Source organism: Coregonus lavaretus (assembly GCF_964263955.1).
Source record: "Coregonus lavaretus genome assembly, chromosome: 8".
Classification (NCBI taxonomy): domain Eukaryota; kingdom Metazoa; phylum Chordata; class Actinopteri; order Salmoniformes; family Salmonidae; genus Coregonus; species Coregonus lavaretus.
In genome coordinates, this window is record NC_139995.1 from 31823487 (window position 1) to 31846125 (window position 22639).

General features: G+C 44.4%; 1 protein-coding gene across 1 annotated transcript in view; it reads right to left on the reverse strand.

The window, feature by feature from the left end:
* LOC311134011 (uncharacterized protein) overlaps positions 1 to 22639 on the reverse strand; it is a gene marked incomplete at its 5' end in the record, with an annotated part of 137760 nt that overhangs the window by 82441 nt on the left and 32680 nt on the right. The window contains 9 exons of the mRNA XM_084167625.1: positions 218 to 373; positions 1748 to 1867; positions 9930 to 10059; positions 14948 to 15105; positions 15257 to 15415; positions 15951 to 16044; positions 16213 to 16369; positions 16560 to 16740; positions 19151 to 19223. Of these exons, the coding sequence (XP_084023751.1) occupies positions 218 to 373; positions 1748 to 1867; positions 9930 to 10059; positions 14948 to 15105; positions 15257 to 15415; positions 15951 to 16044; positions 16213 to 16369; positions 16560 to 16740; positions 19151 to 19223 (1228 nt within the window). The remainder of the gene's footprint in view (positions 1 to 217; positions 374 to 1747; positions 1868 to 9929; positions 10060 to 14947; positions 15106 to 15256; positions 15416 to 15950; positions 16045 to 16212; positions 16370 to 16559; positions 16741 to 19150; positions 19224 to 22639) is intronic.

Below are 22639 nucleotides of genomic sequence, written 5' to 3' on the forward strand. Positions count from 1 at the left end.
GTAAGGGCAGGCTCAGGAGCATGGAAAGTTCAGGCACAGGAACTTTGCAGCACACATCTCTTTTGTTGTATGCCAACTGTAGAACTTCTGTGCACCTTTTCCATTGAAAAACAATGATTCACACAAATAATGTGCACTTAAAACTGAAGATGATATAATGATGCATCATGCAGTACTGACTGCGGGTAATGGGAGAGAAGGGGTAAGGCGTACTTACATGTGCGTGAGGTTAGGGTGGCGGGGGAGGCAGAGTTTCGGGGGAACAGGGGGTATAGGGTGAGGACGTATTCTGTGTCTGGCAGTAGCCTCTCCAGGGTGACAGAGGTGGAGTCTGCAGCCAGAGACTGCTCCAATAGCTGGGCTGCAGGCTGACCTGTCAATCAATCACAGCCAGCCAATCACACAAGGGTTAGAGGAGGCAACATACAAGTAAATAGACAGCTCACTATTCACATCTTTAAATGCACTTGCTTATGCTTGTAGTGTATGTGTATGATGTAAGAAAGAGCAAGAACAGTCTGTCTGTGTCTGTCTGTCTGTCTGTCTGTCTGTCTGTCTGTCTGTCTGTCTGTCTGTCTGTCAGTACCATGACCTGCAGACTGAAGCAACACTTGCCCCACCCAGCCTGTCAGGCTGTCACCAAGGTAACATGCCACCAAGGCAACGGGCCAGCCATAGAGGAATGTGTTGCCTGGAGCCATAGGCACAGATCTTCATCCTATCACAGACAAGGTAAACAGAGGGTGTGTGGTAGTGTGGGTGTACTGGTTGCATGAATTAGGGTTTGCAGTTGCTTGCAGTGGGATTCACAGAGAGAGGTAGAAACATCCCACATCTCCTTACAGAATACACATTGACCTAATTTAAAACAAAGAGACACAAGAGTGCCAGTCTCTCCTCCTAAAGGTTCTCCATGTGAGACTGGTACTCCTGCCACGCCCTGACTCAGGGATGGAGCTGCCGCACTGAGTTATGGTGTGTGTGTGTGTGTGTGTGTGTGTGTGTGTGTGTGTGTGTGTGTGTGTGTATGGGGCCTTTTTCTCACATGTCATGCCACGCACCTCAACACACCCCATAGATCTATTTAACATAACACATCCCTTTTCTCGTATCGTATCTCAAAACGCAGCCACATTATCTCCTCTTCAGATTCAGCCTCTACATTCAATCATTAGTTCACTTACCTGAAGTCTCCCTTAGTCTCTTCTGCACAGTTTTTAAAGTCTCTGTAAAGCTCTCTGTAAAGTGTATGTGATATTTGTGGTAATGATTGGGTAATAAAACTCTTCTGATAGACAGGGAGAGCTGGAGGGCGGTATAAGGTGAGACAACATCTCATCTCCACCATAGTACTGCATACTACCCTGATGTCCATAAATCTACACACAGATTTCCCTCTCTCAATTTGCCACCTGCAGGTTATCTATGATCTATTATCCTCATCCCTCCTCTCCCTCCCTCCCTTTCGCTCTCTGTTACACGCTCACCTGCCAAAAAGAGATGTGTGAGGAGTTAAGCGTTTTAGAATGACAGTTAACAAGACGGCTTGGCGTGGCCCACAGAATGTTGTGTGGTATTTGTCCTTCATGCGTAAATAATGTGAGTATGATTAGAGTAAGCAGTAGTCATATTGTGGATGTTTATGAGTTTGTGTGTGTGAGTGTGAAAGTGTGTGTGTGTGTGTGTGTGTGTGTGTATGCGTTTGTGTGTGCGTGCGTGCGTGCATGTGTGTGCGTGCGTGTCTGACCTCTGGGTCCGTAGGTGAGTCTGTAGCCCTGGATCTGTGATGTGGGGGCATTCCAGGCCAGAGAGAGGGAGAAGAAACCAGCCTGGACCAGACGAAGACCAGACACCCCTGGTAGAGACTCTGAGAAACAAGGGATGGAGAAGGGAGGGAGAGAGAAAAAGGGATGATGGAGGAAGGGAGGGATGAGAGGCAGATGAGAGGTGTATCCTATGAGGATGATGGTATGGCTTCACATGGAAGAGTGACACATTGGGAAGAAACAGGGGAGTATTTGAAGTGAATGACTTAGGAAAGACGTGGAGAGAGAGGATGATATGGCATGTCATTGAGGGCAAAGAAAGACTGTTGATATGGTTCTTCACTTCATTAAAGCCGCTAGATGCAGTTTACCATAGCACACCTCGTTTTATTACAGGCGACAGGTTCAGTACACATCACTGCATTCTTTACCAGAAAGTAGGCTGGCCCTCTTTGAAGTCTTGTAGGTCGATTTATTGCTCTCTTTTTATCTATAAAGATATCTTACAAAAACTCCCACCATACCTAACATCAATAATAACCATCAGACGTACGACTAACCATACCCGGTCTCAGGGATGGCTAACTCTTGAAATCTCTTCGGTCTCTTCAGAGTTAGGTAAATCTGCTTTTAGTTTCTTTGCACCCCATGTATGGATCAATCTACAGAGTTCCATACATCGGGCAGTTCAACATGCTGATTGGCAGCTGATTGGGGAATGTGACTGTCACGATCGTCTGAGGAGGACCAAGGCGCAGCGTTGAAGGTGAACATATTATTTATTTAGAATGATCACACGATCAAAACAACAACGATAACGTGACGTCTACGGTATAACACAAACCAAATCAGAACAAGAAACCACAAACACAAAGTGAAAGACAGACAGTTAAATATGGCTCCCAATCAGAGACAACCAGCTGACACTCGTTGCCTCTGATTGGGAGTCACTCAGGCCAACATAGAAATACAAACATAGAATTACACACCCTGGCTCAACATAACAGTGTCCCCAGAGCCAGGGCGTGACAGTACCCCCCCTAAAGGCGCGGACTCCGACCGCGCCAACTAAATACCACAGGGGAGGGACCGGGTGGGCACTCCGCCTTGGCGGCGGATCCGGCTCCGGGCCTGATCCCCACTCCCTCTCCAACCCCCCAAAGTACCCCTGGTCCGGTCTGGCCCCGCTGGCCGGAGCTGGACTGCACACTGATGGAGCGGATTGCTCTAGCTCCGGCGTAACGCATCTGACCGGTGCCGGACCAGGCACCAGTGGAACAGGCACGGGCCGTGCCGGACCGACGACGCACACCACTGGCTTGGTGTGGGGAACAGGCACGGGCCGTGCTGGACTGACGACGCACACCACTGGCTTGGTGTGGGGAGCAGGCCGGGCCGAGCTGGCGACACCCACCGTAGACTTGGTGCGGGGAGCAGGAACGGGCCGAGCCGGGCTGACGAAACGCACCACAGACTTGGTGCGGGGAGCAGGAATGGGCCGGACTGGGCTGGCGACGCGCACCACAGACTTGGTGCGGAGAGCAGGAATGGGCCGGACTGGGCTGGCGACGCGCACCACAGACTTGGTGCGGAGAGCAGGAACGGGCCGGACAGGGCTGGCGATGCGCAACGTAGACTTGGTGCGAGTGGCAGGAACAGGCCGGACCGTACTGGGAACACACACCACTGGCCCTACGTGGGGATCAGGAACAGGCCGGACCGGACTGGCAACACACGCCAGTACCTCTCGCCGTGCCTCTACATCTTCCACCCCCTCTTCGACCAGTGGCCCCCGTAACCTGGTGGCCTCCTCTACCAATCCGCTGGGCCGCTCTGCCGCGGTCTCCTGCTGGCCCGTCGTCCACAGCGTTAGCCCCCCCCTAAAAAATGTCTGGGCTTCACTCCTACCCGTGGCCAAGGTCTCCATGTCCCTCGCCAGCCGTTCGCCCTTCTGCCACAATGTCAAGCCCCTCTCTTCCTCATCCGGCTTGACCCAGTCGAGGAGGCGAAGGAGATCTGTTAGAGATCTCCCTGGCGATGGCTCCTGGACACGCTGCTTGGTCACATCTTGGTGGTTTCTTCTGTCACGATCGTCTGAGGAGGACCAAGGCGCAGCGTTGAAGGTGAACATATTATTTATTTAGAATGATCACACGATCAAAACAACAACGATAACGTGACGTCTACGGTATAACACAAACCAAATCAGAACAAGAAACCACAAACACAAAGTGAAAGACAGACAGTTAAATATGGCTCCCAATCAGAGACAACCAGCTGACACTCGTTGCCTCTGATTGGGAGTCACTCAGGCCAACATAGAAATACAAACATAGAATTACACACCCTGGCTCAACATAACAGTGTCCCCAGAGCCAGGGCGTGACAGTGACTGATTTTCTTGAGGGTGTTTGTAATTTTGTATATTTGTATTATATTGTATTTTGTAAATTGTGTATATCAAAATCAAATAAAATCCAATTTTATTTGACACTTGTGCCGAATACAACAGGTGTAGATCTTACCGTGAAATGCTTACTTACAAGCCCTTAACCAACAATGCTGAATTTTTAAAAAAGTAAGTAAGAAAATATTTTTAAAGAAAGAAAAAAACTTAAGCAAGAAAGAAAAATAAAAATAAAAATAATAATAACGAGGCTATATACATGGGGTACCGGTACCGATTCAATGTGCGGGGGTGCAGGTTAGTTGAGGTAATTGAGGTAATATGTACATAGGGGTAAAGTGACTATGCATAGATAATAAACAGCGAGTAGCAGCAGCGTTAAAAAATGGTGGGTCAATGCAAATGGTCCGGGTAGCCATTTGATTAACTGTTCACCAGTTTTATGGCTTGAGGGTAGAAGCTGTTAAGGAGCCTTTTGGACTTGGTGCTTGCCGTGTGGTAGCAGAGACAACAGTCTATGACTAGGGTGGATGAAGTCTTTGACCATTTTTAGGGCTTTCCTCTGACACCGCCTAGTATAGAGGTCCTGGATGGCAGGAAGCTTGGCCCCATTGATGTACTGGGAGGTACGCACTACCCTATGTAGCGCCTTGTAGTCGGATGCCGAGCAGTTGCCATACCAAGCGGTGATGCAACCAGTCAGGAGGCTCTCGATGGTGCAGCTGTAAAACTTTTTGATGATCTGAGGACCCATGCCAATTTTTTTCAGTCTCCTGAGGGGGAATAGGCATTGTCATGACCTCTTCACGACTGTCTTGGTGTGTTTGGACCATGATAGTTTGTTAGTGATGTGGACACCAAGGAATTTGAAGCTCTCGACCCGCTCCACTACAGCCCCGTCTATGTGAATGGGGGCGTTCTTGGCCCTCCTTTTCCTGTAGTCCACGATCAGCTCTTTTGTCTTGCTGACGTTGAGGGAGAGGTTGTTGTCCTGGCACCACACTGCCAGGTCTCTGACCTCCTCCCTATAGACTGTCTCATCGTTGTCGGTGATCAGGCCTACCACCGTTGTGTCATCGGCAAACTTAATGATGGTATTGGAGTCGTGCCTGGCAATGCAGTCATGAGTGAACAGGGAGTACAGGATGGGACTGAGCACGCACCCCTGAGGGGCCCCCGTGCTGAGGATCAGTGTGGCAGATGTGTTGTTACCTACCCTTACCACCTGGGGGCGGCCCATCAGGAAGTCCAGGATCCAGTTGCAGAGGGAGGTGTTCCTTCCCAGAGTCCTTACCTTAGTGATAAGCTTTGAGGGCACTATGGTGTTGAACGCTGAGCTGTAGTCAACAAACAGCGTTCTCATGTAGGTGTTCCTTTTGTCCAGGTGGGAAAGGGCAGTGTGGAGTGCAATAGAGATTGCGTCCTCTGTGGATCTGTTGGGCCGGTATGCAAATTGTAGTGGGTCTAGGGTTTCTGGGATGATTGTGTTGATGTGAGCCATGACCAGCCTTTCAAAGCACTTCATGGCTACCGACGTGAGTGCTATGGGGTGGTAGTCATTTAGGCAGGTTACCTTGGCGTTCTTGGGTACAGGGACTAGGTTGGTCTGCTTGACACAAGTAGGTATTACAGACTCCGTCAGGGAGAGGTTTAAAATGTCAGTGAAGACACTTGGCAGTTGGTCAGTGCATGCTCTGAGTATGCGTCCTGATAATCCGTCTGGCCGTTTAAAGGTCTTACTCACATCAGCTATGGAGAGCGTGATCAAATAGTCGTCCAGAACAGCTCGTTCTCTCATGCATGCTTCAGTGTTGCTTGCCTCAAAGCGAGCATAGAAGGCATTTAGCTCGTCAGGTAGGCTCGCATCACTGGGCAGCTCGCGGCTGGGTTTCCCTTTGTAATCCATAATAGTTTGCAAGTCCTACCACATCCAACGAGCGTCAGAGCCGGTGTAGTAGGATTCAATATTAGTCCTGTATTGACGCTTTGCCTGTTTGATGGTTCGTCGGAGGGCATAGCGGGATTTCTTATAAACGTCCGGATTAGTGTCCCGCTCCTTGAAAGCGGCAGCTCTAGCCTTTAGCTCAGTGCAGATGTTCCCTCTAATCATGGCTTCTGGTTGGGATATGTACGTACAGTCAGTGTGGGGACGACGTTGTCAGTGCAATTATTGATGAAGCCGATGACTGATGTGGTATACAGTCGTGGTCAAAAGTTTTGAGAATGACTTAAGTATTGGTCTTCACAAAGTTCGCTGCTTCAGTGTTATGAGATATTTGTTTCAGATGTTACTATGGTATACTGGAGTATAATTACAAGCATTCCATAAGTGTCAAAGGCTTTTATTGACAATTACATTAAGTTTATGCAAAGAGTCAATATTTGCAGTGTTGACCCTTCTTTTTCAAGACCTCTGCAATCCGCCCTGGCATGCTGTCAAATAACTTCTGGGCAACATCCTGACTGATGGCAGCCCATTCTTGCATAATCAATGCTTGGAGTTTGTCAGAATTAGTTGGTTTTTGTTTGTCCACTCGCCTCTTGAGGATCGACTACAAGTTCTCAATGGGATTAAGGTCTGGGGAGTTTCCTGGCCATGGACCCAAAATGTCAATGTTTTGTTCCCCGAGCCACTTAGTTTTCACTTTTGCCTTATGGCAAGGTGCTCCATCATGCTGGAAAAGGCATTGGTCATCACCAAACTGTTCTTGGATGGTTGGGAGAAGTTGCTCTCTGAGGATGTGTTGGTACCATTCTTTATTCATGGCTGTGTTCTTAGGCAAAATTGTGAGTGAGCCCACTCCCTTGGCTGAGAAGCAGCCCCACACATGAATGGTCTCAGGATGCTTTACTGTTGGCATGACACAGGACTGATGGTAGCGCTCACCTTGTCTTCTCCGGACAAGGTGTTTTCCGGATGCCCCAAACAATCGGAAAGGGGATTCATCAGAGAAAATGACTTTACCCCAGTCCTCAGCAGTCCAATCACTGTTCCTTTTGCAGAATATCAGTCTGTCCCTGAGGTTTTTCCTGGAGAGAAGTGTCTTCTTTGCTGCCCTTCTTGACACCAGGCCATCCTCCAAAAGTCTTCAACTCACTGTGCGTGCAGATGCACTCACACCTGCCTGCTGCCATTCCTGAGCAAGCTCTGCACTGGTGGTGAGACAGTCCTGGCGCTTGCTGGACTTTCTTGGCCCTGAAGCCTTCTTCACAACAGTTGAACCTCTCTCCTTGAAGTTCTTGATGATCCGATAAATGGTTGATTTAGGTGCAATCTTACTAGCAGCAATATCCTTGCCTGTGATGCCCTTTTTGTGCAAAGCAATGATGACGGCACATGTTTCCTTGCAGGTAACCATGGTTAACTGTCACGCCCTGGCTCTGGGGACTCTTATGTTGAGCCAGGGTGTTAGTTTCTATGTTGTAGTTTCTATGTGTTTATTCTAGATTGTTTAGATCTATGTTGGCCAGGGTGGTTCCCGATCAGAGGCAGCTGTTGCTCGTTGTCTCTGATTGGGAACCATACTTAGGCAGCCTGTTTTGCACAGTTATTTCTGGGATCTTGATCTGTATAGGTTTGTGTTGGTGAACCTTTAGACTTCACGTATCGTTTTGTTGTTTTATTCATGTGTTAAAGTACTCATTAAAAGATGTATGCCTATCACGCTGCGCCTTGGTCCGGTTCTTACGACGATCGTGACATTAACAGAGGAATAACAATGATTTCAAGCACCACCCTCCTTTTAAAGCTTCCAGTCTGTTATTCTAACTCAATCAGCATGACAGATTGATCTCCAGCCTTGTCCTCGTCAACACTCTCGCCTGTGTTAACGAGAGAATCACTGACATGATGGCAGCTGGTCCTTTTGTGGCAGGGCTGAAATGCAGTGGAAATATTTTGGGGGGATTAAGTTCATTTTCATGGCAAAGAGGGACTTTGCAATTATTTGCAATTCATCTGATCACTCTTCATGACATTCTGGAGTATATGCAAACTGCCATCATCAAAACTGAGGCAGCAGACTTTGTGAAAATTAGTATTTGTGTCCTTCTCAAAACTTTTCACCACGACTGTACTCTTCAATGCTATCGGATGAATCCCGGAACATATTCCAGTCTTTGCTAGCAAAACAGTCCTGTAGCTTAGCCTCCACGTCATCAGACCACTTCCGTATTGAGAGAGTCACTGGTACTTCCTGCTTGAGTTTTTGCTTGTAAGCAGGAATCAGGAGGATAGAATTATGGTCAGACTTGCCAAATGGAGGATCGAGGGAGAGCTTTGTACGTGTCTCTATGTTTGGAGTAAAATATTTTTTTCCCTCTGGTTGCACATGTGACATGCTGGTAGAAATTAGGTCAAACAGAACAACAACGAACCAACAACGAACAGTGAGCCATCATATTCATGCATTTAAAAAATTGCAAGTTGAATTTTGTAAAGTTAGCGTGGGAGAGGTGGAAAAATTATTGTTATCGATCAATAATGACAAACCTCCTGGCATTGACAACTTGGAAAGATGGAAAGCTACTGAGGATGGTAGCTGACTCTATAGCCGCTCCTATCTGTCATATCTTTAATCTGAGCCTAGAGGAAAGTATTTGTCCTCAGGCCTGGAGGTAAGCCAAAGTAATTCCGCTACCCAAAAGTGGTAAAGCGGCCTTTACTGGTTCTAACAGGCTTGCTGCCAGCTCATAGCAAACTGTTGGAAAAAATGGTGTTTAAGGAGACTAAATTACTTGGCGTTACCTTAGATTGTAAACTGTCATGGTCAAAACATATAGATTCAATGGTTGTAAAGATGGGGAGAGATCTGTCCCTAATAAAAATATGCTCTGCTTTTTTGACATCACACTCCAAAAAGCAAGTTCTGCAAGGCTAGTTTTTTCTTATCTTGATTATTGTCCAGTCGTGTGGTCGAGTGCTGAAAGGAAAGACCTAGTTAAGCTGCAGCTGGCCCAGAACAGAGCGGCACGTCTTGCTCTTCATTGTAATCAGAGGGATGATATAAATACTATGCATGCCAGTCTCTCTTGGCTAAGAGTTGAGGAGAGACTGACTGCATCACTTCTTTTTATAAGAAACATTGTGTTGAAAATCCCAAATTGTTTGCACAGTCAACTTACACACAGCTCTGACACACACACTTACCCCACCAGACATGTCACCAGGGGTCTTTTCACAGTCCCCAAATCCAGAACAAATTCAAGAAAGCGTACAGTATTATATAGAGCCATTATTGCATGGAACTCCATCTCATATTGCTCAAATAAACAGCAAACCTTGTTTAAAAAAACAGATAAAGCAACACCTCACAGCACAACGCCTCTCCCCTATTTGATCTAGATAGTTTGTGTGTATGTATTGATATGTAGGCTACGTGTGCCTTTAAAAAAATGTTTTATGTAGTTCTGTCCTTGAGCTGTTCTTGTCTATTAATGTTCTGTATTATGTCATGTTTCATGTTTTGTGTGGACCCCAGGAAGAGTAGCTGCTGCTTTTGCAACAGCTAATGAGGATCCTAATAAAATACCAAATATCTTCCCCATCCACACTCGTCTGTCAAATGTAATTTAACTTTATTGAAATGACTCTCTCCTTCTCTCCTCCCTACTTTCATCCCCCCTCCTCTTCCTCCATCTCTCTCTGTGTACTCACTTATTCGTGCCTTGGTTTCTAATTATCTAATCTTCTCATCTCATCTCTCCTACCCCCTCCCTCCCATTCTCCCTCTGTCCGACCCGCTCTGTGTACTCACTGGTTCGTGCCTTGGCAAACACAGGCTCTCCCACACTGTTGGGGTATTGGGTGATGATCGTCACCAGGTAGTCTGTCCCTGACTTCAGCTCTTTGGCCACAAAGCTCCTCTGACCTGCAGACACTGTCTCCTGCAGGGGTAGACAGGGGGGAGAGAGGGGTAAGTACAGGAGACAGGGGTGCATAGTTCTGGTTCGTAAAAGGGCTGCAGTGTCAGCTGGTTTTTGACCAGATACTGGTTTATACCTGAGAAACTAGGTGTGTGTGCACTCTCTATACAAACCGTATCACAAAGACCAGCATGTCGAGGATATTATTCATTCTAATCAGACAGGTTTTTTACATGGAAGATACATTGGAGATAATATAAGGCAAGTATTGGAAACAATAGAACACTATGGAAAATCTGGGAAACCAGGCCTGCTATTCATAGCAGACTTCGAAAAGGCATTTGATAAAGTACGACTGGGGTTTATATATAAATGCCTGGAGCAAATCTCTTATAAAATGGGTCAAAATCATGTATAGTAACCCTAGGTGTAAAATAGTAAATAATGGCTATTTCTCCGAAAGTTTTAAACTGTCAAGAGGAGTAAAACAAGTTTGTCCACTATCGGCTTATCTATTTATTGTGGCCAGCGAGATGTTAGCTATTAAAATCAGATTCAACAATAATATCAGGGGATTAGAAATCCAGGGCTTAAAAACAAAGGTGTCATTGTACGCTGATGATTATTTTCTTTTAAATCCACAACTACAATCCCTCCACAGCCTCATAGAGGATATATCTAGATACATTTTCTAACCTCTCTGGATTACAACCAAATTATGACAAATGTACTATATTACGTATTGGATCACTAAAAAATACAATTTCTACATTCTCATGTAGTTTACCAATAAAATGGTCTGATGGTGATGTGGATATACTCGGAATACATATCCCAAAGGAAATAAATGATCTCACTTCAATCAATTTTAATAGAAAGTTAGCAAAAATAGATAAGATCGTGCTACCATGGAAAGGTACATACCTGTCAATTTGTGGAAAAATCACCCTTATTAACTCTTTAGTATTATCCCAGTTTACCCATTTGCTTATGGTCTTGCCTACGCCTAGCGAAAAGTTTTTTAAATTATATGAGAAAAAAATATTCCAATTGATTTGGAACGGCAAGCCAGTCAAAATTAAACGGGCCTATTTATATAATGAATATGAATTCGGAGGACAGAAATTATTAAATATTAAAGCATTAGACCTATCACTAAAAGCTTCAGTCATACAAAAGTTATACTTAAATCCGAACTGGTAAGATTGTCTCACCCAATGTTCAAGAATGGCCTTTTTCCTTTTATTCAGATTACAACCACTCACTTTCAGTTATTTGAAAAGGAAATCATCTCCCAAATATCACTATTTCTAAAACAAGCCATAGAAAGTTGGTTGCAATTTCAATTTAATCCTCCAGAAACGACAGAACAAATAATGCAACAAATATTGTGGTTAAACTCAAATTTAAACTAATTGACAAAAAAAAACGTTTTTTTTGACAAAATGTTTAAAAAAGGTATAATCTTCGGACATGATATCATCGGTAGGACTGGTGGAGTTATGCAGCTAAAAAAAACATATGGAAATGTCTGCTCTACCCAAAATACAACAAAATAATTGCAGCCTTACCGCAAAAATGGAAGAGGAAAGTGGAAGGGGGAGAAAGTAAGGAACTTGTCTGTCGGCCTTGCATTAAATAACAAAATTGGTTAAGGAAAACTGTGATAAATAAAAAAGTATATCAGTTTCATTTAAGGACCAAAGGATTGACAGCCATCCCATATAGATTGCAAAATAGTTGGGAAGAGATTTTTGACATACCGATCCCATGGCATAGTGTTTATGAGCTGATACGCAAAACGACGCCGGATTCAAAACTTAGAATCTTTCAATTTAAATTATTATATAAAATTCTTGCTACCAATAGAATGTTATTTATATAGGGGATACAATCTTCCCAGCTCTGCAGATTTTGCTGCGAAGAGACAGAATCACTAGATCATTTGTTTTGGTACTGTCCTTTTGTAGCTTGTTTTTGGACACAGTTCCAGGAATGGCTAAAGGATTGCAATATTTACCTGGAGCTAACCTTACGGATAGCATTACTGGGTGATCTGATAAGTCATAGTCAATTGATCAATAATATAATAATACTTTTAACAAAAATGTTTATTTTCAATTCACAATCTGTAGAAACAATGAGAATAGAAAGGTTCAGAACTTTTGTAAGACATCACAGTACAGTTAAAATATATATGGCAAATAGAAATCCTATATGGATGGTGTTAAGAGATAGATGGGAGGTGTTGAATGGAATTGAAGGATGGGACTAATAACAACTAACAACAAATAATAACAAGATAACTAATAATGTAAGCATACTGTGTCCATAACAAGTATATAGGTTGTAGGTTGGGAGCTTTTGTGAAAGAGCACAGTTAGAAAGATATGGCATATAGAAGCAAACCGGATGGACATCATGAAAATGATCGGAGAGGTTGAGAGTTGAAGAAGTTCAGGAGAAAAAACAAACAAAATATAATTATTGTAAAATTGACAGTGTCCATAAAATGTAGATAGTAAGTACAAGCTGGAAGTAGAGGCCTAAGCATTGTTGTTCACTAGTTTACTCCAAGTAGGGAAAGGGTGGCGGGGTTGGAAAGTAATAAAGGGGAATATATATATTTTTTAAAGGATATGTATGTGTATGTATGTATGTATGTATGTATGTGTGTATGTGTGTATACAGTGGGGAGAACAAGTATTTGATACACTGCCGATTTTGCTGGTTTTCCTACTTACAAAGCATGTAGAGGTCTGTAATTTTTATCATAGGTACACTTCAACTGTGAGAGACGGAATCTAAAACAAAAATCCAGAAAATCACATTGTATGATTTTTAAGTAATTAATTTGCATTTTATTGCATGACATAAGTATTTGATACATCAGAAAAGCAGAGCTTCATATTTGGAACAGAAACCATTGTTTGCAATTACAGAGATCACATGTTTCCTGTAGGTCTTGACCAGGTTTGCACACACTGCAGCAGGGATTTTGGCCCACTCCTCCATACAGACCTTCTCCAGATCCTTCAGGTTTCGGGGCTGTCGCTGGGCAATACGGACTTCCAGCTCCCTCCAAAGATTTTCTATTGGGTTCAGGTCTGGAGACTGGCTAGGCCACTCCAGGACCTTGAGATGCTTCTTACGGAGCCACTCCTTAGTTGCCCTGGCTGTGTGTTTCGGGTCGTTGTCATGCTGGAAGACCCAGCCACGACCCATCTTCAATGCTCTTACTGAGGGAAGGAGGTTGTTGGCCAAGATCTCGCGATACATGGCCCCATCCATCCTCCCCTCAATATGGTGCAGTCGTCCTGTCCCCTTTGCAGAAAAGCATCCCCAAAGAATGATGTTTCCACCTCCATGCTTCACGGTTGGGATGGTGTTCTTGGGGTTGTACTCATCCTTCTTCTTCCTCCAAATACGACGAGTGGAGTTTAGACCAAAAAGCTCTATTTTTGGCTCATCAGACCACATGGCCTTCTCCCATTCCTCCTCTGGATCATCCAGATGGTCATTGGCAAACTTCAGACGGGCCTGAACATGCGCTGGCTTGAGCAGGGGGACCTTGCGTGCGCTGCAGGATTTTAATCCATGACGGCGTAGTGTGTTACTAATGGTTTTCTTTGAGACTGTGGTCCCAGCTCTCTTCAGGTCATTGACCAGGTCCTGCCGTGTAGTTCTGGGCTGATCCCTCACCTTCCTCATGATCATTGATGCCCCACGAGGTGAGATCTTGCATGGAGCCCCAGACCGAGGGTGATTGACTGTCATCTTGAACTTCTTCCATTTTCTAATAATTACGCCAACAGTTGTTGCCTTCTCACCAGCTGCTTGCCTATTGTCCTGTAGCCCATCCCAGCCTTGTGCAGGTCTACAATTTTATCCCTGATGTCCTTACACAGCTCTCTTGTCTTGGCCATTGTGGAGAGGTTGGAGTCTGTTTGATTGAGTGTGTGGACAGGTGTCTTTTATACAGGTAACGAGTTCAAACAGGTGCAGTTAATACAGGTAATGAGTGAAGAACAGGAGGGCTACTTAAAGAAAAACTAACAGGTCTGTGAGAGCCGGAATTCTTACTGGTTGGTAGGTGATCAAATACTTATGTCATGCAATAAAATGCTTATTAATTACTTTAAAATCATATAATGTGATTTTCTGGATTTTTGTTTTAGATTCCGTCTCTCACAGTTGAAGTGTACCTATGATAAAAATTACAGACCTCTACATGCTTTGTAAGTAGGAAAACCTGCAAAATCGGCAGTGTATCAAATACTTGTTCTCCCCACTGTATATGTGAATATATGTGTATATATATATATAAATAACATGGGGGATTGGAAGTGATGCAGACAATTACATTGATGGAAGTTACAATCTTTCTGCAATATTAAGCTGATCTACCCCCCATAAAAAATATAAATAAAAAAGACCAGCATGATTGTGGAACTCGAGAATTGCACTTGTGCACCTCAGACAAATGTAAGCCAACATTCAAAGCTCCTGCTGTAAATAGGTATTCAATGTTATTGCATAGCAACAGGTTTTGTCAAAGCCTTTGACTGGGGTGAATGTTCACAGACTAATCTATGCCATTCTTTATTATGGTCATGAGTCATGATTACCAACACACAGTCACAGACCGGGAATTTCACTGTTTTCCAGCCAACGTTTAATCTGCACAGACACAGAAACTCAATCAAACTCTAGATCCACCCATTAAAACATGTTCCTACTCAACCAAATCCCTCTCTGTCTCTCTGTCTGTCTGCCATGTAGCAGGCTCCCAAAACTACAATGAGCAATTAGAATCTGGGTCACATTTACAGTATGAACTGCTGCCTGCTGCCCATCCCCTGAGTCAGGAATGAACACCACACCCCCCCACCCAACCAGCAGTGCCCACCTGATGCAGCTCCGCTGTGATTGGCTGGCCCAGGCCAGAAAGGGGTGTGTACTGCACCACATAGCCACTCACAGGCCCCCCTGCGGGAGTCCACCGGATCCTGAGCGAATCAGAGGTCTGGCTTGAGAACTGGAGGTTAGAGGGACCGGAAAAGGCCTCTGCCAGAAAAAGAGAGAAAGAGAAAGAGAAAGAGATGGTGTGTGGAGGAGAGGGAAGACAATGAGAGGTGATTTTTATTGTGTAATAGACAGTAATGTATTGTACTGAGCTGAGTCTGTTCCAGTGTAATGTATGGCAGTGTGTGTTTACCATCGCTAGCGTAGACTCCACCTGAGCTGGAACACACACGCGGGCCCACCAGGGAGAGCAGTGTGTTGAGCAGCTTAAAGTCCCCCACAAAGAATGTGTAGTCTCTCTGAGGAGGAGTGGCTATCAGAGCCAACTCAGTCTGGTCTGCACTCTTTATACCTGACAGAGACAAAAACAACCAGTCAAATACCGTACACACACACACTATCAAGATATACCGCCTGAGGCTTGTGGTCGGGATTAATGAGTCAATGTGGCAAGTCAGACGGTATTGGAGCATCAGGTCTCGACCAACAGGTTCCGAGACAGCTTCTACCTCCAAGCCATAAGACTGCTGAACAGCTAACCCTATTTGTCTACCTGCACAGACCTGCTTGCTATTCACCTGCACCTTACGAGACTACTTGCACTGACTCTCAATACACCCAACCCATACACACACACACTCACAACTCACACACACGCACACACTTATGGTCATCATTGCTGTTACTATTTATTACTATTTATTTAAGCTGCTCAACCAAGTCACTATTCACTTCACTACTTGTAAATAACAGTCATAATTTACATAGCACATTTCATATTTTTACAACTTTGACTTTTGATATTTGTACTTGAGTGCTTGCAAGTAAGCATTTATTCTGTGCACATGACAAATAAACGTTGATTTGATTTGATCTCACAAACCTACCCACTGCAAACATCTCCACTCCCAGACTCCGTAGCTTCTGAGCTGGGTCCCTTACATTGTCTTGAGACTTTCCATCTGTGATCAGTATACAGACCTACATGAGAGAAAGAGAGAGAGAGAGAGAGAGAGAGAGAGAGAGAGAGAGAGAGAGAGAGAGAGAGAGAGAGAGAGAGAGAAAGAGAGAGAGAGGAATATGTCAAGTCATGGTCTGTCACGGGACAAAATATAGTCTCTTTCAATCTATTCTATCCCTCTGTCAGACCTTTGAGACGTTCCGGATGGAGGTGGGGTTGAAAAAGTTGTCAGCGACAAATTTGAGGCCGGCACCGGTGCGAGTGTTTCCCCCCTTGTAGTTGAGGTTCTCCACAGCGCTGACCAGCTCAGTGCCATTCAGGTAGGTGGTGAAGGTGAACTCCACCCTAAATGGGACAAAACACACAACAATAAACTACTGCATCACCTGGGGAAAACCATTCACCATTATTAAGGGGGTAAAAAACTATTGGTAACAGACAAGAAAGAAGAGTCAAGTGTTAATGTTAATGTATTGTACCAACAGATAATTGTTAGTAGAAGCAAACATTACAGACAAGACTCTCAGTGTCTGACCTAGAGGTGTCGCTGTACTGCACGGCCCCGAACCGGATCCCTGATTGGCCCACAGAGCTGGCGAAGGGCTTGACGATGCCAGCCATGAAGCCCTTGACTTGCAGGAAGTTGGCCCTGCCGATACTTGATGAGCCATCTATCAGGAACACTATGTCTGCTGCTCCAACATTATTACACCTGCCTAAAGAGAGGTACATTAGTGAGTCTCTTTATCTTAGCTCTGAGGGTTAGAAATGTGGGCTACAGTAGGGCAGGCTACCATGATGAAGCAAGTAGAGAGAGTTAGTGCAGACATACACTCAGTGGCCAATTTATTCGGTACACCTATCTAGTACCGGGTCAGACCTCCCTTTGTCTCCAGAACAGCCTGAATTCTTCAGGGCATGGAAACGTTGCTCAATTGGTACCAAGGGAACTAACGTGTGCCAGGAAAACATTTCCCACACCATTACACCACTGCCACCAGCCTGTACCATTGACACCAGGCAGGATAGGGCCATGGACTCATGCTGCTTACGACAAATCCTGACACTGCCATCAGTATGGCCCAACAGGAACCGGGATTTGTCAGACAAGGCAATGTTTTTCCACTCCTCAATTGTCCAGTGTTGGTGAGCGCGGGTCCACTGGAGCCGCTTCTTGTTTTTAGCTGACAGAAGTGGACCCGGTGTAGTCGTCTGCTGCAATTGCCCATCCGTGACAAGGACCGACGAGTTGTGCGTTCTGAGATGCAGTTCTGCACACCACTGTTGTACTGCACCGTTATTTGCCTGTTTGTGGCCCGCTTGTTAGCTTGCACGATTCTTGACATTCTCCTTCGACCTCTCATTAATGAGCTGTTTTCGCCCACAGGACTGCCGCTAACTGGATGTTTTTTGTTTGTCACACCATTCTCAGTAAACCCTAGACACTGTCGTGCATGAAAAGCCCAGGAGGCCAGACGTTTCTGAGATACTGGAACCGGTGCGTCTGGCACCGACGATCATACCAAGCTCAAAGTCACTTAGGTCACTTGTTTTGCCCATTCTAATGTTCAATCGAACAGTAACCGAATGCCTTGATCCCTGCTTTATATAGCAGGCCACGGCCACGTGGCTCACTGTCTGTAGGAGCGAACAATTTTTGTGAATGGGGTGGTGTACCTAATAAACAAGTGTATAATGTGGCTTAGAATAGATACAGTGTGTTCAGAAAGTATTCATACCCCTTGACTTATTCACATTTTGTTGTGTTACAGCCTGAATTCAAAATTGATTAAATAAATAAAAACATCACCCATCTACACACAACACCCCATAATGGAAAAGTGAAAACATGTTAGAAATGTTTGCAAATGTATTGAAAATGAAAGACAGACATATCTCCTTTAAAAAAGTATTCACACCCCTGAGTCAATACATGTTAGAATCACCTTTGGCAGCAATTACAGCTGTGAGTCTTTCTGGGTAAGTCTCTAAGAGCTTTGCACAACTGAATTGTACAATATTTGCAAATCCTTATTTTAAAAATTCTTCAAGCTCTGTCAAGTTGGTTGTTGATCATTGCTAGACAGCCATGTTCAAGTCTTGCCATAGATGTTCAAGCCTATTTAAGTCAAAACTGTAACTAGGCCACTCAGGAACATTCAATGTTGTTTTGGTAAGCAACTCCAGTGTATATTTGGCTGAAAGGTGAATTTGTCTCCCAGTGTCTGTTGGAAAGCAGACTGAACCAGGTTTTCCTCTAGGATTCTGTTTATTTTTATCCTAAAAGATTCCCTAGTCCTTGCCGATGACAAGCATACCCATAACATGATGCAGCCACCACCATGCTTGAAAATATGAAGAGTGGTACTCAGTGATGTGTTGTGTTGGATTTGTATTTAGGACATAAAGTTAATTTCTTTGCCACATTTTTTGCAGTTTTACTTTAGTGCCTTATTGCAAACAGGATGCATGTTTTGGAGTATTTGTATTCTGTACAGGCTTCCTTCTTTTTGGCAACTGAGTTACGAATGACGCCTGTCTCTTTGTAGTGACTGGGTGTATTGATACACCATCCAAAGTGTAATTAATAACTTCACCATGCTCAAAGGGTTATTCAATGTCTGCTTTTTTTATTTTTACCCATCTACCAATAGGTGCCCTTCTTTGTGAGGCATTGGAAAACCTCCCTGATCTTTGTGGTTGAATATGTGTTTAAAATTCACTGCTCGACTGAGGGACCTTACAGATAATTTCTATGTGTGGGGTACAGAAATGAGGTAGTCATTCATAAATAATTCTAAACACTATTATTGTACACAGAGTGAGTCCATGCAACTTATTATGTGACATGTTAAGCACATTTTTACTCCTGACCTTATTTAGGCTTGCCATAACAAAGAGGTTGAATATTTATTGACTAATTTCAGCTTTTCATTTTTTATTAATTTATTAACATTTTTGAAAACATAATTCCACTTTGACATTATGGGGTATTGTATGTAGACCAGTGACACAAAATCTAAATTTAAGCTGTAACACAACAAAATGTGGAAAAAGTCAAAGGGCGTGAAAACTTTCTGAAGGCAATGTAGCTGTTCTACTGTATGCAGAGGGTTCATTGTTTACCTTGTGCTTCAGCCTGGTGCACTGAGGACAGCAGGACAGCCACAGGGAAAACCCAGCTCCACATCTTCACAACCTGCACACAGACACACACAAATGTTACACTATATACATATTCATATACAAATGTACACTATAGACACACACACACACACTGAGTTGAGAAATACACACATATACACACACTGAGTGTGGTCTGACTCTGAGCTGGCCCACAGTGTGTCCTCATTAAGACAAACACAAAGGTCCTTTAGTCAGTGAGGCCTCTGAGGGTCACAGAGTGTGGAGAGACACATTACTCTTCAGCCTGCCTTGTTTCCCCTCACTTCACTACAAGGACCTCATCATGTCACAGATCAATGGGGCTATCTATTTGTAAGTCGCTCTGGATAAGAGTGTCTGCTAAATGACGTAAATGTAAATGTAACTAAATAACATGCTCAGTGAAGAAAGGTGACTCAACAACTCTTGTTAACATCATTGCTCTGAAGCAAGATGGCCCAATATTCCTAATGGCCTTCTCTTCCTTCTCTCCATTTATATATAGGCAGTACAGAGTAACAGAGGAAGAGAGGGCAGAGTATATATGTATTGGTCTCTATAGTGAATCACCATCCAGCATCTGTAAGTGTTTACAGTAGCATAGCGTGTCACACTACTGAACTAACCCAACCCATAGAGCAGACTGAATGTCAAGCTCTTCTGACAGAGTCCTGCCACATGAAAGAGGTCATGATGGGAATCCCACTTAACACACTCCTAAATACATTAGACTGGAAACCTATTGAAGCTGACACTGAATTACTTTGTGTAGTCTACACACACACACACACACACATGCACACACACACACACACACAGGGTTGGGGAGTAACCGATTACACGTAATAAGTCACATGTAATCTGATTACAAAAAAACTGTAACTGTAATCAGTTATGTTACCAGCAAAAATATTGTAATCAGATTACAGATACTTTTGAAAAACTAGATGATTACTTATTGGATTACTTTGAAATTCAGAAACGATGTTTGTGAAAAAAATACATTATGACACTTTTCTGTTTTCTCATTGACATTTAAAACTGTTGAGATGACAGCCATTTTGCACTGTTTCACTATGGTTTTAGTCATCAATCTATCAAGAGGGCAATATTTTATTAATGTAGTAGTGTTCCCCCCCCCCCCCCCCCACCCCAGCTATGACCTGTGGCTTTCAAATCAAATCAAATTGTATTTGTCACATGCGCCGAATACAACAGGTGTAGACCTTACAGTGAAATGCTTACTTACAAGCCCTTAACCAACAATGCAGTCTTAAGAAAGAATACCTAAACAAATAAATAATAATAATAATTAAAGAGCAGCAGTAAAATAACAATAGCGAGGCTATATACTGGCGGTACCAGTACCGAGTTAATGTGCGGGTGCAACGGTTAGCCGAGGTAATTGAGGTAATATGTCCCGTGTAGCTCAGTTGGTAGAGCATGGCGCTTGCAATGCCAGGGTTTGGGTTCGATTCCCACGGGGGCCAGTATGAAAAAAATAAAAAATGTATGCACTCACTAACTGTAAGTCGCTCTGGATAAGAGCGTCTGCTAAATGACTAAAAATGTTTTTTTTTTTATTTAAAAAATATGTACATGTAGGTAGAGTTATTAAAGTGACTATGCATAGATAATAAACAGAGAGTAGCAGCAGTGTAAATGAGAGGGGGTGGGGCAATGCAAATTGTCTGGGTAGCCATTTGATTAGATGTTGGGGGTAGAAGCTGTTTAGAAGCCTCTTGGACCTAGACTTGGCGTTCCGGTACAGCTTGCCGTGTGGTAGCAGAGAGAACAGTCTATGACTAGGGTGGCTGGAGTCTTTGATAATTTTTAGGACCTTCCTCTGACACCGCCAGGTATAGAGGTCCTGGATGGCAGGAAGCTTGGCCCCAGTGATGTACTGGGCTGTACCCACTACCCTCTGTAGTGCCTTGTGGTCGGAGGCCGAGCAGTTGTCATTCCAGGCAGTGATGCAACCAGTCAGGATGCTCTCGATGGTGCAGCTGTAGAACCTTTTGAGGATCTGAGGACCCATGCCAAATTTTTTCAGTCTCCTTAGGGGGAATAGGTTTTGTCGTGCCCTCTTCACGACTGTCTTGGTGTGCTTGAACCATGTCAGTTTGTTGGTGATGTGGACACCAAGGAACTTGAAGCTCTCAACCTGCTCCACTACAGCCCCGTTGATGAGAATGGGGGCGTGCTCGGTCGTTTTCTTTTTCCTATAGTCCACAATCATCTACTTTGTCTTGATCACGTTGAGGGAGAAGTTATTTTCCTGGCACCACACGCCCAGGTCTCTGACCTCTTCCCTGTAGGCTGTCTCGTCATTGTTGGTAATCAGACCTACTACTGTTGTGTTGTCTGCAAACTTGATGACTGAGTTGGAGGTGTGTGTGGCCACGCAGTCATGGGTGAACAGGGAATATTGGAGGAGGCTGAGCACACACCCTTGTAGGGCCCCTGTGTTGAGGATCAGCAAAGTGGAGGTGTTGTTTCCTACCTTCACCACCTGGGAGCGGCCTGTCAGGAAGTCAAGACCCAGTTGCACTGGGCGGGGTTCAGACTCAGGGCCCCGAGCTTAATGATGAGCTTGGAGGGTACTATGGTGTTGAAGGCTGAGCTATAGTCAATGAACAGCCTTCTTACATAGGTATTCCTCTTGTCCAGATGGGATACGGCAGTGTGCAGTGCGATGGCAATTAAATAGTCTGTAGATCTATTAGGGCGGTATGCACATTGAAGTGGGTCTAGGGTGTCAGGTAAGGTAGAGGTGATATGAGTCTTAACTAGCTTCTCAAAGCACTTCATGATGATGAGAACTTGTTCTCAACTGGCTTACCTGGTTAAATAAAGGTTAAATAAAAAATAAAAATAAAATGATGACAGAAGTGTGCTACTGGGCGATAGTCATTTAGTTCAGTTACCTTTGCTTTCTTGGGTACAGGAACGATGGTGGACATCTTGAAGCAAGTAGGGACAGCAGACTGGGATAGGGAGAAAATGAATATGTCCGTAAATACTCCAGCCAGCTGGTCTGCGCATGCTCTGAGGACGTGGCTAGGGATGCCGTCTGGGCCGGCAGCCTTGTGAGGGTTAACACGCTTAAATGTCTTACTCACGTTGGCCATGGAGAATGAGAGCCAACAGTCCTTGGGAGCGGGCCGCGTCGGTGGCACAGTGTTATCCTCAAAGAGGGCGAAGAAGGTGTTTAGCTTGTCCGGGTGCAAGACGTCGGTGTCTGTAGGCCCTGCGACATACGTCTTGTGTCTGAGCTGTTGAATTGCGACTCCACTTTGTCTCTGTGCTGACGTTTTGCCTCCTTGATTGCCTTATGGAGGGAATAACTACACTGTTTGTATTCAACCATATTCCCAGTCACCTTGCCATGGTTAAATGCGGTGGTTCATGGTTTCAGTTTTGCGCGAATGCTGCCATCTATCCACGTTT